The following is an 18,573-nucleotide window of genomic DNA, read 5'->3' as shown; positions in this document are numbered from 1 at the left end:
TTAAATATATATATATATATATGAAATTGTTAATAAAGATCATGCCATTATCTTTGGAACTTGATTTATATTTTAAAAAAAAAAAGTAAATGTTTGAAATAAACAATAATACTATCAGAGAAGATAAGATCAATTTTAATAAAAAAAAATACTTGTATCTAAAAAGAAATGACTTATAAGAAAATCACTACAATAAATCATAAATAAATAAATAAAAACAAAGAGGGATTGAAATGCTACATAAGAAGAAATGTAGACATTATTGAGACTAATAGACTTATAGGATTATTTTATAATGTAAAAAAGAAGAAATTGATTGAATAAATAAAAAAATCTCCAATTCCGAGACTTCTCGACTGTCGTCACTCGTTTCACCCATGGAAATTTGACAGAGCAACTCGGGCCTAACATTAATATATAAAAATAATTTATAAATAAATTAAAAAATTATTTATTTGTATGGGCTTTTTCTCTGTAGAGAGAGCTGAGCAGTCTCTTTCTAGCTGCTCTAATCAATAAATTGCTTTGACCAAAAAAATCCTTCCCACTCAACTCACCTTACTTTAAATTCATTTGATTTATGTCTCAATTCTTTGGGGGTATTTTCGTCATTTCCTTTATAAAGGCACACCCATTCCTTTTTGCTGCACCGGATTTTACGTACTTTGGTATTATGATGACTATCGGTGATGGACCCATGCATATCATCTCCTTTTTTATTTATTTATTTTTGTTAATAAATATAATTAAGGATATTATCTAATTTAAATTAAATATAAAAAAACATTATTTGTTAGAGATATTGACATTTGAAATCTTATATTTTATGAATAAACATTTAAAAAAATAAATAATAAGATATTAGAGTACATCAAAGGACGGTTTATTAAATTCAAGTAAACAGCTTACAATAAATAATCTAATGACAAAATCCACAATTATGATTCAATATAATTTGGTTATCATCCACTTGAATCGGTTCCTCAAAAAGGAAATTTAATGATACTAACTTAAAAAAATAAAAATAAAATAATGAAGCAACCTAACACAACACTAGTTACGGAAATTTAGTTTGAACCGTGTATTTTTTCAGTGTTTTTAAACACGAATAGGGCGGAGTCAAAATTTAAAATCTAATAATTTTTTTTTAAAAACTCCCAACTAAAATTATGTTTGGGCAATTTTTTTTAATTTAATTATTTTTTTTAAATATTTTATTAAGTTATTAATTTAGTTGAAATAATATTTTAGAATATATTTTAGTTATATTTATATTAAAATTTTACTAATATTTGTTCGTTCAAATTCAACTTCACCTTATCGTATTTTCAAACAAATTAATATCTTTTAATTTAAAAATTATACAGATATTTGAGAGAATTAATTTCAATTTCTAAAATTAGAATAATCTATTAGTGTTAGAGTAAATATAATTTTTTATAATTAGGGCTCCCTATTTGGGTTATTGTATAAATATTTTTTAATTATAAATTAATTTTATACCTTTTAATGGTGTGCTATAAGAAGTTTTTATTATTAGTTATATATCATGTAATGGTGTACTGTTTTATTATTTTTATAATAAATTATATAACATATATCCTTCCCTTTATTTTCACTCTAAAAAAATTTATGTATGATTCCATCCACCTATCTGTACTCTCACTCTTCAAAAAAAAATTAAAAAAAAATATTTCACCATTGGCAATAGTTTACTAATATATAATCAATTATATAAAAGGCTATAGACACTATCTCAGATTTGTAAAAAAAAGTCCGTGAAGGTGTTCGTGGCCTACGTTTTCTACATTGTTTGTATTTCATGAATTTCAATTTTTTTTAATGATATTCTTTGTTTGGTTATTTTTAATCTACTCTTATTTTATTTTATTGAAATTTAGGGTGAAGATATTATCACGATCGAATTGAGGAAACCCTAAAATTGAAAATGTATTCCTTATTTATAAACAAAATAACTTATTAATATTTATCTAAACAATTTCTATTTTGGGGAAGGAGGATAGGCAGAATGAAAGCTCAGTTGGCTCTAGTACAAAGGAATCGGATCGAACAACTGTACGTAAGTACGTACCAAACTGTTATCACAAATTATTATTATTATTATTATTATTTATTTTTATTATTATTATTATTATTATTTATTTTTATTATTATTATTATTATTATACAGCATCTTAATTAGCAGACAAACACAAGCGACAACCCGCACTTGTTTCTTTTTAAACAACAACAATGATATTATTATTATTATTATTATATATATATATATATATATATATAACACAGAGAAGATCATGCATCGGCCAGCCTAGCATAGCCTAGCCTGAATGATCATGAAAAAGCATGCAATTACAGTAATATTCCGTGGAGTGTTCATGATTTGAACTTATAGACACTTAAAAATAAATTTATATTTACAACTAAAACATCAAATCATAAAGCATCCACTTTCGAGTAAGGACGGATCTAGAATTTAGAGTTGGGGAGAGCTTTAAAAAAATTTGGGTGAACTAAAATAACAAGAAAACTTTAGATAAAACGAGGGGACAAAATAAGTTTTATAAAAAAAAATTAATAATTAGATAAACAAACAATTAATTATATTAAAAATTTATAAAAAAAATAAAAAAGGGATGTCACATTTTTACCTTAAAAAAAATAAAAATAAAATTTAATTCTAATATGAGACATCACAATCTCTTATAGGTCCGTCCTGCTAAGAGCACAATTCAAGTTTCAAAGGTATCACTGAATATATTAGCCTCACTCTTATAATGAGTTTATATTTAATGTGATTTTGTGATTTTCTAATGTGAGACATTACAATCTCCCCAATTTCGTCACGCGGTGTCATCATGATGCCAGACTCCATCGGTTAGGACTCTAGGATTCAAAAGATGCTCCTCTTGACACTTTGTATCAATGAAGATATTAGCCTCATTCTTATAATGAGTTTATATTTCCGATGCGAGACATCACAATCTCCTAAATTTCGCCACGCGATGTTGTCATGATGCCAGGCTCCATTGGTTAGGACTCTATTCAAAAGTAGCTTCTCTTGACACTTTATTTCTACTGCCATGTCAGTTCTAATATCATCTGTAACGCACCGAACTCAGATATCATTATCGTGAGAAATAGATACAAAAACCTTCCAACAAATCTTTGGGTCACCACATTCTATACTCAAAATGTGTTGGGTTTTTTGTTTCCTTAGTCCATGAGGAAAAGCACAGCAAATAGGCCCATCTTGGGCCCCCACTTGATTCACTTATTTGGGAGCAATATAAAAGGGGAGAAAGCTTCTTTTGCAAGAAATAAGAGCAAAAGAAAGAGAGAGAAAATCAAGAAAGAAAAGAGGGAAAAATTCAAGTTTCAGCAGCCTTAGTATTTTGATGATTTTCGGAGTTTGCACCGTTGGATCGTCCTAATTTTTGGACAGCAGCTTCACAACTTCTGGACCAACATTCTGGACGATGAAGATCGGATTCTGAGGTCTGGAGGTCGGGGTTTCGTTGTCGGAACAGTAGCAGTTGTTTTTGGTGATATTCTTCCTTTCTTGTTCTTTGATTGTTTCAATATCCTTGATGTGCATGTTTCCAAGGGTATTATGAATTTGTATGCCTCTAGTATTGTCTAGAGAAGACTTTTGTATTGCTCTCTTACTGGTGATAGTGGATTTTAAGCGACAGTAGGTGTCCCGTAGTTTTTACCCATTGAGGGGTTTTCCACGCTAAAATTCTGTGTTGTTTGTGTGTGCTTGCTTGGTGTGTTACTCACTGTTTTAGGGTTGTGTTGATTGCATTTTGCATACCTATTTGTTAGTTTCCTCACAGGTTTAAACGGTTTGGAAAAGTGTTGCCAAACGAAGGATAAATTCCGCATTTTGTTGTTTACCGTTATGGTGCATTTCCATCAAAGTGGTATCAGAGCCTTGGTTGCTTATTTGTGAATTGAACTGTTTGAACGATGGAAACTAATACAAGTAGGATGATTAATTTGAATGGTTCTAATTATCATGTTTGGAAGGCAAATATGGAAGATTTCTTATATGTGAAAGATTATTACTTACCTGTTTTTGCTACTGATAAACCTAAGAATAAAACTGATGCAGAATGGACTATTTTGTATAGACAGGTTTGTGGATATATTCGGCAATGGGTGGAGGATAATGTGCTGAATCATATTATTGGAGAGACACATGCTCGTACTTTGTGGAACAAGCTTGAACAGTTATATGCTCGGAAGACTAGGAACAATAAATTGTTCTTGATTAAGCAATTGATTAAGTTATAGTACAAATATTGCACTCCTATTACAGATCACTTAAATGCATTTCAGGGCATTGTGAATCAGCTTTCAGGAATGGGTATCAAGTTTGATGATGAGATTCAAGGTCTTTGGCTACTTAGTACATTACCGGATTCTTAGGAGACTTTTAGGGCATCCTTGTCCAACTCTGCACCGGATGGTATTATCACTATGGAATTGGCTAAGGGCAGTGTTATGAATGAAGAGATGAGAAGAAAGTCACAGGGTTCCTCTTCACAGTCAGATGTCTTGGTCTTTGAAAAGCGGTGGAGAAGTCAGAGTAGAGGTCCGGATAACAAAGGAAATCAACGTGGTACTAGCAACTCTGGTAAAGGTAAGTATGCTAATGTTGAGTGTTACTATTGTGGTAAAAAGTGGCACACAATAAAGTTCTGCAGACAGGCAAAGAAAGAGAACAATAAGAAAAACTACAACAACCAAAACAACAATCAAAGGAAAGATGACGATGGCAGTGACAAGGTTGAAGTGAATACTATCACTAATGATTTCTTTGTTTGTTGTGATGATAATTTGGTGAACTTTGCACATGATGAGGCGAGTTGGGTTATTGACAGTGGAGCTTCGTGTCATGTTACATCACGAAGATATTTTTATTCATCTTACACTCCAGGTGATTTTGGGGATGTCAAGATGAGTAATAGTGGGCTATCAAAGGTTGTTGGCATTAGAGAAGTCTGTTTGAAATTTGATACTGGGATGGAGTTGGTTTTACAAAATATAAAACATGTCCCGGATATGAGATTAAATTTGCTTTCTACAGGTTTACTTGATGATGGGTACAACAACTACTTTGGTAATGGTTTGTGGAAACTCACTCGTGGTTCTTTGATCGTGGCAAGAGGTAAAAGGTGCTGAAAGTTGTATGTGGTACAACCGAAGATCTCCAAGAGCATTGTTAATGCTGTGGAAAATGCTGACATGACTGAGATATGGCATAAGAGAATTGGTCATATGAGTCAAAAAGGCATGGCTTTGTTGTCAAAGAAGGAAGTGTTATCAGGTGTAAATGATGTCCAGTTGAAGAGGTGTTCTCATTGTCTTGCAGGTAAACAAAACAGAGTTTCCTTCAAGAGCCATCCTCCCTACAGAAGAGAGAACATACTTGATATTGTTCATTCCGATGTTTGTGGTCCTATGAAGACAAAAACACTTGGTGGTTGCTCATATTTTGTCACATTCATTGATGATCATTCCCGGAAGGTATGGCTTTATACTTTGAAGTCTAAAGATCAAGTTTTAGATGTGTTCAAGCAGTTTCATGCCTTAGTTGAGAGAGAGACTGGAAAAAAGCTCAAGTGTATTCGGACAGACAATGGTGGTGAATACATTGGGCCATTTAATGCTTACTGTAGAGAGCATGGTATTCGGCATCAAAAGACTCCTCCAAAGACACCACAGTTGAATGGCTTAGCAGAGCGGATGAACAGAATACTAGTTGAGAGAGTCAGATGTTTGCTTTCACATTCAGGGTTGCCGCGTTCCTTTTGGGGTGAAGCATTGAACACGGCGGTACATGTTATTAATCTAACACCTTGTGTTCCTTTACAGTTTGATGTTCCTAATAGGGTTTGGAGCGGCAAAGATGTTTCTTACAGTCACTTGCGAGTCTTTGGATGCAAGGCATTTGTGCATATTCCCAAAGATGAAAGGTCAAAGCTTGATGTGAAGTTTAAGCTTTGCGCGTTCCTCGGCTATAGCGATGATGAGTTTGGATACAGGCTTTATGATCCAGTTCAGAAGAAGCTTGTTCGAAGTCGGGATATTGTGTTTATTGAAGATTAGATTTTGAAGGATGTTTAGAAGATAGAGACAGTTCCTCGACATAGTGATGATTTTATTGATTTGGGTCCAGTTCCTCTACAACATGTTGACACACAGGTTGGAGATGATGTTCCTATTAATGACCATGGTACTGATGATGTTGATGCTCAAGAGCAAGATGTAGATGAATTTGTTCATCCAGAGTTACCAGTTCCAGACATGCCACCATGTGTTCCACTTAGACGGTCTACGAGAGATCGTCATCCTTCTATACGTTATTCTGCAAATGAGTATGTTCTTCTCACTAATGAAGGGGAGCCTGAGTGTTATGTAGAATCTTAGAAGATGAGCACAAGAAAGAATGGGTTGAAGCTATGCAAGATGAGATGGATTCCTTGTATAAGAACAATACTTATGAGTTGGTGAAGTTGCCTAAAGGCAAGAGAGCATTGAAGAACAAGTGGGTTTATAAGGTGAAGACCGATGAGTTTACCTCACAACCCAGATACAAAGCTAGATTGGTGGTCAAAGGATTCAGCCAGAAAAAAGGTATTGATTTCGATGAGATTTTCTCTCCGGTTGTGAAGATGGGTTCTATTCGGGTGGTTCTCGGTTTAGCGGTCAGTCTTGATCTTGAGGTTGAGCAGATGGATGTCAAGACTGCTTTTCTTCACGGTGAATTGGATAAGGAAATCTACATTGAGCAGCCTGAAGGGTTTCAGGTAGAAGGTAAAGAAGACTATGTGTGTAGACTTCAGAAAAGTCTATATGGGCTAAAGCAGGCACCGAGACAGTGGTAAAAGAAGTTTGAGTCTGTTATGGGGGAGCAAGGCTACCGAAAGACTACTTCAGATCATTGCATTTTCTTTTAGAGGTTTAGTGATGATGATTTCATCATTTTATTGCTTTATGTTGATGACATGCTTATCGTTGGCAAGAATGCAGAAAGAATTGTTAAGTTGAAACAGCAGTTGAGCAAGTCTTTTACAATGAAAGACTTGGGGCCAGTGAAACAAATTCTTGGGGTACGGATCACTCGAGATAGAGTTGCCAAGAAGTTGCACATGTCACAAGAGCGATACATTGAGAAGGTGCTTTGTAAGTTCAACATGGACAAAGCTAAAGTGGTTAGTTCTCCTCTTACTACCAACTTTAAGCTAACAGATAAAGATTGTCCTACTTCAAAGGAGGACATTGAAGATATGGATAAGGTTCCATATGCATCAGCGGTTGGTAGCTTGATGTATGTTATGGTATGTACAAGGCCGGATTTAGCTCATGCAGTTGGTGTTGTTAGTCGGTTTCTGTCAAATCCTGGTATGAAGTATTGGGAAGCAGTTAAATGGATTCTCAGATATCTGCGCGGTACTTCCAAATTGGGTATCACATTTGGAAATGAAAATCCGGTGCTTATGGGATACACAGATTCTGATATGGCTGGAAATAAGGATAACATGAAATCCACTTCTGGATATTTGATGACATTTGCAGGGGGGCTGTTTCATGGCAATCAAGATTGCAAAAGTGTGTGGCCTTATCGACAACAGAGGCTGAGTATATGGCAGCAACGGAAGCTTGCAAAGAACTATTGTGGTTGAAAAGATTTCTGCAGGAGCTTGGCTTCAAGAAATAGCGCTACGTGGTTCTATGTGATAATCAAAGTGCAATACACCTTGCTAAGAATTCCATGTTTCATAAGAGAACGAAACATATTGATGTGCGATATCATTGGATTAGAGAATCTCTTGAAGATGGGTTGTTTGAAGTTGATAAAGTTCACACTAATGATAATAGTTCTGATATGTTGACAAAGGCATTGACAAGGGAAAAGTTGAAGGTGTATTGTTCGATCGTCGGGATGGCGAACTCTTCCTCATAGTCAGGAAAAGTGGGAGATTTGTTGGTTTTTTTGTTTCCTTAGTCCATGAGGAAAAGCCCAGAAAATAGGCCCATCTTGGGCCCCACTTGATTCACTTATTTGGGAGCAATATAAAAAGGGAGAAAGCTTCTTTTGCAAGAAATAAGAGCAAAAGAAAGAGAGAGAAAATCAAGAAAGAAAAGAGGGAAAAACTTCAAGTTTCAGCAACATTAGTATTTTGATTATTTCCGGAGTTTGCACCGTTGGATCGTCCTAATTTTTGGACAGCAGCTTCACAACTTCTGGGCCAACATTTTGGACGGTGGAGATCGGATTCTGAGGTCTGGAGGTCGGAGTTTCGTTGCCGGAACAGTAGCAGTTGTTTTTGGTGATATTCTTCCTTTCTTGTTCTTTGATTGTTTCAATATCCTTGATGTGCATGTTTCCAAGGGTATTATGAATTTGTATGCCTCTAGTATTGTCTAGAGAATACTTTTGTATTGCTCTCTTACTGGTGATAGTAGATTTTAAGCGGCACTAGTTGTCCCGTGGTTTTTACCCATTGAGGGGTTTTCCACGCTAAAATTCTGTGTTGTTTGTGTGTGCTTGCTTGGTGTGTTACTCACTGTTTTAGGGTTGTGTTGATTGCATTTTGCATACCTATTTGTTAGCTTCCTCACAGGTTTAAACGATTTGGAAAAGTGTTGTCAAACAAAGGATAAATTCCGCATTTTGTTGTTTACCGTTGTGGTGCATTTCCATCAAAATGTACTCATGATAAAGGTATTTATAGTTTATTAGTCTACTCTTGGTTTTGGTTTTAAGTGATCATACGTTATCATATTTTAGTCTATTTGTGTGACTTTATAATGAAAAATATCTTGTTTTCTTTTGTAAATGTATTTGTTTGATGTTTTAGTTCTATTTATATAATTTGTTTATTTAGAAAAAGATAAAGAAAAGTATGGGAACAACTAGATGAGGGTATGTATTCTTTTCTTTAATTTATCTACTCATTAGAATTGGCGGCCCAAAAGATTCCTCTATTTGGGTCTAGAACAGAATATTAAACTTAATTGGAACATATGATCCAAAAAGAATGTTCCATTTATAATATACTTATATGATATGTGACACCTCTAACAAATTTTGTACAAATACATGTTGGTGTCATTTCATTAAAATTCTTATTTTTGTATACAAATATTCACATTCATATTCTATAAGCATCCTTCACCAAATGAATAATCTTCTAAGTAATTTCAGCTCAAACCAAACTAAAGTGTTGGTGGCCCCTTCTCTCCGCCTCTCTCGGAAAGTCGGGCATAGAATCTCCTCACTTAGTAAGCTAGCTCGAATATTTAAATAAAAATTGTAAGGAAATCCCAAGTGATAAATTGACGAGGTGAATTGGATTCCTATTCAACATATTCAACATATCTTTAACATGAACCATCCAAATATTTAACAGAAACATGCACACTTCTTTCATAAGTCTCTAATCCAAATGGAATTAAGTCTTATGAGAATTCGGACCTTGTAACATGAGTTGTATTTGAGTTAGCTTTTATATGTTTTATGCTTAATTTGTTGTTCACGTGTTTTAACTTATTACAAATTATTTCATTACTTATATTAGTACATTGATATATATTTCACGAAGTAGGACATTCTTTGTATGGGACCATACCACCCAAGGAGCATCCTTAACATTATTAAAAATATGTTATTAATCGAGAGTAGGTAAAATACATTAATGATGCTTTCCGTATATTTAATTAAGTTTTTAAATATCTCCCTATATACATGATTTGTTTGAAATTGTTCTTAATACATTTATTTTTTTTAATTATATTAATTATATATTTATTTTTGTTTGAAATAATTAGAAATTTTCAAATAGTAGAAAACAAAGAACATAACTTTTATTCTATGATCAAAATTTGAACCATCTTGATAACTAATTTAAAATTGTCGATCGATCACTTAAAGTTCTAACTAAGTTGTGCTTTTTATATTTGGATTACCTCCTTTTCTAATCGACGTGCTCGGTCTACATGTCTCTGCATGCATCCATGAGTTATTTTGACTAATATAACTCATTTTATTTTAAAATCAAATCACATTCATTCTCACTATAATTCATTCTCATTAAAGAAAAGTCATCTTTTGGGTATAAATTTTGTCTAGACTCTAGCTAGCTGATTCAAACATATTACGGGTTTTGTATTTATTATATTATATTTTGTAATCTCTATCATATTGTTTATATTATAACTATATGACTATCGGAAATCATTTTCTCCTTCAACATCAATATTTCTTATTGCTGGTGATAATTTTGTTGGTACATTACAAACACACAATATCTAAATATGGAGGAGACGAATGAATAACAACAACTTCGTCGCCTTAGTCTTTAACATCGTTATTTGAAAATAAAACATAATAGATACATTATCGTTTAAATATGGAGGAGAAAGTTTTTCGCAGTATGACTTAGGAAAAAAAATGTAGATATACAACGTATAAAAAAGATTGTGCATATTTTCTACTCAAATTATTGATTTATAATATTTTAAATGATTTTAAATTTTAAGATAAATTCAAAAATAAAATATATAAGGAATAACTTGAAAAATATATAAAAGAAATATTTAAAACTTTCAAGTTAAATGGGCTAAGATATTATACATATTCTCCCAAATCTATTGGTCATTCATCAATTAAATGATTCAAATTTTCAATCATATATATAGATTAGAAAAATGATTGATATCTAAAATATGGTTCCCAATATATTGATTTTGTTGGTATATCAAAAAAATGTAAGATTTGATATTGATACTGAAATTATTTGTAAGATAAAAGTATAAGATTTTTAAAATTTAGGTATTTCGGGATATTTCGAAATACTGAAATAATTTTTATAAAATATATATATATATATATATATATATATATATATATATATATATATATATATATATATATATATATATATATATATATATATATAATACTTATAAGAAAATAAATAGATATGATATTAATTTAATTATAAAATATTATTTTTAAAAATAAAATCAAAATATAGTTATACTATAATATTATTCAATATATATGCAATATTAGACATTCTTTTACTAGATATAAAACTAATTTTATTTCACTATAAAACATTTTTTTTATTTTTTTAAAATAAACCTAATTGTCTTAAATATGTTACCAAGTTAATCTCAAATACATAATACTTTCTCCACTACTTAAAGATTATACTTATGTTTATTTTTGCTTACTAAATCGTTTTTAACTAAATTTAATTATTAATTAATATTTGCAGTTTCTAAGAATGTTAAATTTTAAAAAAATATTTTATTTTGTAATAAATATATGTAGTTTTTAGTTTTGTGTAACATTGGGTAAACCCGGCAAGTCCTCGGGCTAGGGCAGCCCACTCACCAGAGCAACCCATTTGTTAAAAATATCAAAATATTTAGATATATTTATTATATTTTTAAACATAAATGGTAGTAGCTTAGTGGTTCAAGTTATACATTTAAAGTTACAATGTGGTTATGTGTTCAAGTCTTGTCAAAAACAAAAAAAAATTATTGATTTTTAAAACTAGACTTAGGGCAACAAAAAATATATCGAACTTTTTCTACCGAGGCTAGGGCAGCCCAAACTTCGGGGCCGGCTCTAATAGTAATCATATTAAATTGGTTTTATTGTTTAAGTTAATATAATGTTTAAGTATCAAATGTATAATGTCGATACCAAAATTAAGGTATACCGACATCAAAATAAGGTAAATATATGAATTTTTTTATACCGAAACTTTTAGTATGGATAAAAATTTAAGGTATATAATATTAATTTTTTTATAACTCATACCAAATTAAATAAAATTATTTAAATAATTCAAATTAGTTATTAATAATAAAATATGAAGAATTCCCAAGTATTAGATTCTAAAAACATGGTCCCATTGGATATGTGAGTCTTATCTCAATTCTATACCTTATTTCAATTTGAATTATTTAAATAACAAAACTGATTTGGTCCATAGTTATGATAAATTGGATTATCAAGAGAAAATAATTAAAATGTATTAACATTTTTAAAATATAATATAAAATATATTGAATTAAAGTAGGAATATGTGAAATTATGTTGGATAATTTAAAAATTATTTAAATAATCCAACAAGGCACTAGATTTGAATTGAAAATCCACACTTGCAAAACATGTGCTCAATTGATTCCTTAAAATTATGGCACAGTAACTAGGTAACTAAATACAAATACATTCTCTTTATCCTTAATTACCTCTAAACAATTAGGTGCCTTCTCAAAATAAAAAAAATAAAATAATAATAATTTTGATTGATAAAAAAAAACCTAAAATCAAATAAGTGTGAAATTAATTAAGTTATCCAAGATTCTCATGATGCCCCCAAACAAAGTGGTGTAAGGATTAAAACAACAATTTAAATTACAATTTTATCCCTACATATAAGAGGCACATCAGTGATTTGATTTCGGTTCTAGAGGATCTAGGAATCAATTCCTTCTCTACCCATGTTTTAATTCATTTTTCCCATAATACCTATAAGTGATTTGATTTCGGTTCTAGAGGATCTAGGAATCAATTCCTTCTCTACCCATGTTTTAATTCATTTTTCCCATAATACATGTATTTTCATTCACTCTCCCAAAATCCTCAACTTCTCCCTCTAAACCTCTTAATAACCTCACTAATTATTTATCTCCTTCTCTAATTCTATTAATTATATCCCTTTCTTTTTATTTAAAAAAACTAATTACTTTATTTTATAAATATAATATATATACAATTAAAAATAATAATACTAATTAAATAATTAAAATAAAATATATTAAAATAACACACCTATTTTATTTTTACTTAATCTTATTAATATAATACATATAATTAAAACTAATCATATTAAATTAAATAATTCAACTAAATATTATAAATTAAAATAAAATATTATACACTAAAATAAAAATATATATTACATAAATTTTAAAAGAAAATACATTAAATAAAAATTAAAACAAAATACTTTATTTAAAAATAATATATTTAATAAATAAAATATATAAAAATTAAAACAAAATACAGTATATAGAAAATAAAAATATATATAGAGATTTTTATTTTTTTTAAATAGAGTGCATATAAATTTTTATTTTTACATATTGTGTTATTTGTTTATATTCTACTTCAATTAGAAACAATATATTGAATTATGCCACAATTTATCAAACATTTTGTGAATTTAGAAATACGAGTTTAACCCGATTCTTAGTCATGTATATTTGATGTTTCACCCTCTTAAATAATTAGGAAATGTATGGTGTTCTCATTGTTCATTAAGAAATGAAAAAAAAACGTGATGAAAAGGGTAAAAGTTTACGTATTTTAACTGAAATTGAAACTTTTTAAAATGAGAATTTTTGCAAAATAATGACATTTTATTTTATTTAATATTTATTATATATTTTATTTTTTATATAAACGTATTTGTTTTATTGTTTATGTAATATATTTTATTTGGTGTATATTATTTTATTTTAGTTTATAATATTTATTTGAATCATTTAATTTAGTAGGTGTAGTTTTAATTATATCTTTGTTTTGGTATATAGGACAATAATGTAGATATTACATAATTATATATACAGTAAATTAAATTGAGTGTTTGGTTAGATAATTTTTATATTTATAATAATATTTAAGTATTATTTATGTATAAGGTTGTACCTATTTTAACCTGTTACAAAAGTTGTATAAACTTTAATAAAATTTAATTCCTTTTTAACCCTCTCATTTTATAAAATTATAATTTATTTATTATATTTTAAAATATAATAATAATAAATTATAACTAAATTTTTATATATATTTAACTAGGTTTAATTTTACAATTTAAATAATAATAATAATAAATACTTAAATACTTAATTACTTATTTTTTATTTGATTTATAAATTTATATATATATATATTATATTTGTAAATAAAAATTATTCTAAAAAAAAATTAAATGGGACAATTTTATATCTAATAAAATATTATAATTATTTTAACTAATAATGTTAATTAAAAATAATAGTCATATATACAATTAATTTATAAAATAAAATTTTATTAGATTATTAATAAATGATATTTAGAATTAATTACATATAAAATAATATAAACCGTATTATTTATATTAAAAATGCATTGATATGATAATTATATATTATTTTTATATTAATTTTAATATAATTAATAATATAAAATACCTATATGATAAATATTATAATAAAAATAAAAAATAATTTATATAAATATAAGGGTAAAATAGTCTTTTTAAACTTTGTACTCCTTTCTTATACCACTAACCAAACACAAAATAATAAAATTTATATAATTTATACATATTTTATACTCTCTACCAAACACTAATAACTTATATAATTTATACCTCGTAACACCTTCTTACAATTTATACATCATACAACTTATACTTATATAAGTAATAACTCATATCAAACGCTACTTATAGATATAAAAGTAAATATATATATTATTTTAATATTTATATAATGTATTTTATTTTAATATAATATTTAAATTTTATTTTATTTTAATTATTTATTTAAGTATTATTAATTTTAATTATATATATTTTATATTTATAAAATTAAGTAATTAATTGGTTTAAATTAAGAGAGGGTATAATTAGTAAGATTAAAGAAAAAAAAAGAACAATTAATAGATTATTAATTAGTTTAGAAAAATAATGTGAGTATTTTGAAAAAGAAAGTGAAAATATGAATATTATGGGAAAAATAAATTGAAACGTGAGTATGAGTATGAGTATGGTAGACAAGGAAATGACTCTCTAATGTGCTACATCTAGCCCTAATTACATCTAAGACATCAAGATGGGACTTAAAACAACCTCAAGCTAACACCAATTTTCCGGTCACTACGGATTGATTATCCCTAACTGTAAAATTAATATTAATAGTTGATACCTCTTCTTATATGAATGATCAAACGGACTTATACCTCCAATTATTTTAATTTTATTTTTTAATTTTTGCCTTTTTGATGTTTGTTTGGACAGAAGGAAGATGATAAAATTGCTCCCAACCGACACTCTTTTAACAAACTTTCTTCACTTAATTTATATATATCTTTATTTTACTTTGTTTTAGTGGGTATTTGGTGTAGTGATGTGATTTTTATTTTATATATAAAAAAAACTCTCTTATTTCAATTCTTAAAATGTTTATAATTTTGTTATTTTGAGACTTTTATTTGAAAAAAAAATGACTAATAATCCAATGTTTAGCTGTGCATGAAAAATTGTTTAGCTAGTAAACCTAATAAGAACAAATAATATTTTTAACTTGTTTGCAAGAAATTGGGAAAATTAATAGAGATTCGAATTCCATAACATTGGTTCACCCCTTAGACCATTTCCAACCTATAAACTCATTCTTAAACTCAAAATGCAATAACATCCCATCAAACAAACAGTAATTCATCTTCAACCAAAAAACTCATTCTTAAACCCAAAATAATATTCTTAGAATATTTCTTTCTTACACTAACTTTTTAACCTTATTAATATTATCTATATATTTATCAACTTTACATATTTAACCTCAATTTTTTCTCTTTCATTTAATAAAATTAAAATAAAATTAATTATATATCAATAATTCATAAACAACAAAATAATTCTAATACATTTAAATAAACAAACATATTATATTAAAACAATCATTGTTAATATATTATAAGATAATTTATAAAATTAAAATTATAAAATATAAGTTAAAAATATAAAATAAAAAATAAATTAGATTAAATTTCAAATATAATAAATTTAATGATTTAATTATATATTTAGAAAACAATTTAACTTTTTATCTTACAAATAAAAAAAATAAAAAAAAGTTGAAGGATTAATTTAAATGTAAAAAATTAAAAGTTATAAAAAAATATATATATAACCTAAGGCTATTTTAAATTTTTTTAAATGACCAAAATGCAGGATGTACCGTCCAAACGCATATATGTGTTTGGTTGGAAGAGAGGGTACAAAAACTCATTTTGAGTTTTTTTTTGCAGTAGAGTTGGAGAAAAAAAAGGCACCCCAAATACACCATTATGGGTGCCCGTTGGAAATGGTCTTAGACAGAGTTGGTAAGAAAATGAGAGGGAAATGACTTCAGAGAACAACGATAATGTGATATATATATGAGGAAATTGGTGATGAGGGTGGAGGTATTGATGCATCTATTAAAAAGTACATGAGCGTGAATTTGCGTGAAACAAACAATTCAAGGATTAAAAGAAAATGATCAGAATAGTTGAAGAGTCAAGAGTTAAAATCAACGATCAAAATAGTTTGAGAAGTAGAAAAGTCTTTAACAAAATATTTTTACAGAAAGAATAATTTGTGACTTTTCTAAAAGTATGAGGGGGCAATTTATTTTCCCAAATAAATTAAAAATTAAAAATAAGCAATTAGAGTAATTAGAGGAAAAATGAATTTGACATTTTAATTTTAGTTTTTATGTCCTGCCTACCTAGTTACATTTTAATTTAAAAATGAAACTAGCTTCAAGAAACAATTAGGATGAGTTAAGTTACACACATATATATATAATTTAATTTTTGGTCCAATATATTTTCCTTTTGTTAATGTTAAACGGTATTTTGGGTAATAAGGACAAATTCCCATATAAAATTTTAAACATATGGGTAGAAAGTCAAATATTTTATTCCCTTAAATATATGAAAAAAATAATAGTATAATAGTATAATTATTATTTTATAGGTATCTTCTTCTTCTTCCTTTTTGTGTTTGCCACTATAAAAAGATGAATTAGGACCCCTCTTGCCATATCCAAAATTCATCTTCACTTTCTCTCTCTAAAAAAGATGGGTTTAGATGAAGAACAACAGAGGAGGATGAAGGGAAGATATTGTCTATTACTAGCATGCAAAGACTCAGAATATGTGATGAAAATGTATGGAGGTTACATGAACGTTTTCGTGACAACATTTGGTGAAGAAGGAGAAACATGGGATCTGTTCAGAGTTGTCGACGGCGAGTTTCCCGACATGTCCGACATTCATAAATACGACGGGTTTGTTGTCAGCGGCAGCCCTCACGACGCTTATGCTAACGATTACTGGATTCTCAAGCTTTGCTTTCTCTTGAATACTTTAGATTCAATGAAAAAGAAAGTCCTCGGCATTTGCTTCGGCCACCAAGTAATTATACATTTAGCGACGTATTAAAACATCTATAGCGACACTTTATTTAATATTGGTTACATTTGCAGGTGTTGTGTAGAGCATTGGGTGGGAAAGTTGGAAAATCGAGCAGTGGTTGGGACATTGGGGTTCGAAAGGTTAAGATTTCATGTGGGTCCGATGACTCGATGCCGATGCCGTTGCCGGAGCTTTCGATCATTGAATGTCACCAAGATGAGATTTTGGAAATTCCGATGGGAGTAGAAGTGGTCGGAGTTTCGGACAAGACCGGAGTTGAGATTTTCAGGAAAGAGAGACATGTTTTAGGAATTCAAGGACATCCAGAATATACAATTGATATACTTCATAATCTAATTGACCGACTTCTATCTAATAACTGTATTCAGGTCAATATATATATTTTATATGGATTTAATTAATTAATTAATTAATGACTAAACACTAATTGTTAATTGAATGCAGGAAAGTTTTGCTGAAGCTGTTAGGTTACAGTTGGAAACCACAGAGCCGGATAGAATGTATTGGGTCAAGATTTGTAATCTTTTTCTTAAAGGAGATGATGTAATTACTAATTTGTTTGATTATTAAGTAACATTGTATAATCTTTATTAATGAAAATCGTATCATACGCGGCCAATGTTAATGTTTCGAGCGTAAGAGTCGACTTAAAAAATAAAAATGTCAATAGTTCGATTTTATCTGAAAGCGCTTTAAGTTGAAGTTGGGGAGTTATTACCGTGAGGTGTTAGACTATTTCTTATGATGAATATGGTTTTAAGAAGAGAGAATGTGTTATGTTAAAACATTTTTCATTAATGTATATTTGCAAAAATTTTAAAGATATGATAGAACTCATTAAAAGTAATAAAATTTAAAATATGACAAAATTTGTTAAAAGTTAGAAAAACATAAAAAAAAAAAAACAAGAATATTATCATCCAAAATCAAAATCAATGTAAAAAAAAAAAACTAACAACATGAGAATCAAAATTCGAGTCATGGTTTTATTCTACCATAATTTGTTTCACTGAGTTATTTTATTATATTTAAATTATTTTAAAAATAAAAGGAATGGAGAATCAAAATGATAAAATAAAATACAAGGTCCATATTAAATACGTACACATCTGATCGAGCAATAAAGATTCAAAATTTGAACCATGTGATATGAACCTATATATGGAATTGAGTATATCTATTATCTTTGATTTGATTCGGAAATTTAATAAAATATAATAATAATAATAATTTAACTTTATTCATTGTCAAAAATAATTTTTATA

At 28.6% G+C, this 18,573-nt stretch overlaps 1 protein-coding gene across 1 annotated transcript; it reads left to right on the top strand.

Moving 5' to 3' along the window:
• Positions 1–16,933: 16,933 nt before the first annotated feature.
• LOC124929867 (gamma-glutamyl peptidase 3-like) lies at positions 16,934–17,878 on the top strand. Its single transcript, XM_047470252.1, has 3 exons — positions 16,934–17,287; positions 17,359–17,676; positions 17,753–17,878. The coding sequence occupies exons 1-3, from the start codon at positions 16,952–16,954 to the stop codon at positions 17,876–17,878; spliced, it is 780 nt and encodes a 259-aa protein (XP_047326208.1). The 5' UTR covers positions 16,934–16,951.
• The last annotated feature ends 695 nt before the right edge of the window (positions 17,879–18,573 follow it).

Source organism: Impatiens glandulifera, chromosome 3 (genome assembly GCF_907164915.1).
Source record: "Impatiens glandulifera chromosome 3, dImpGla2.1, whole genome shotgun sequence".
Lineage (NCBI taxonomy): Eukaryota > Viridiplantae > Streptophyta > Magnoliopsida > Ericales > Balsaminaceae > Impatiens > Impatiens glandulifera.
Note: the sequence above shows the minus strand (reverse complement) of the source record. Positions and strands in the feature narration are given on the sequence as shown.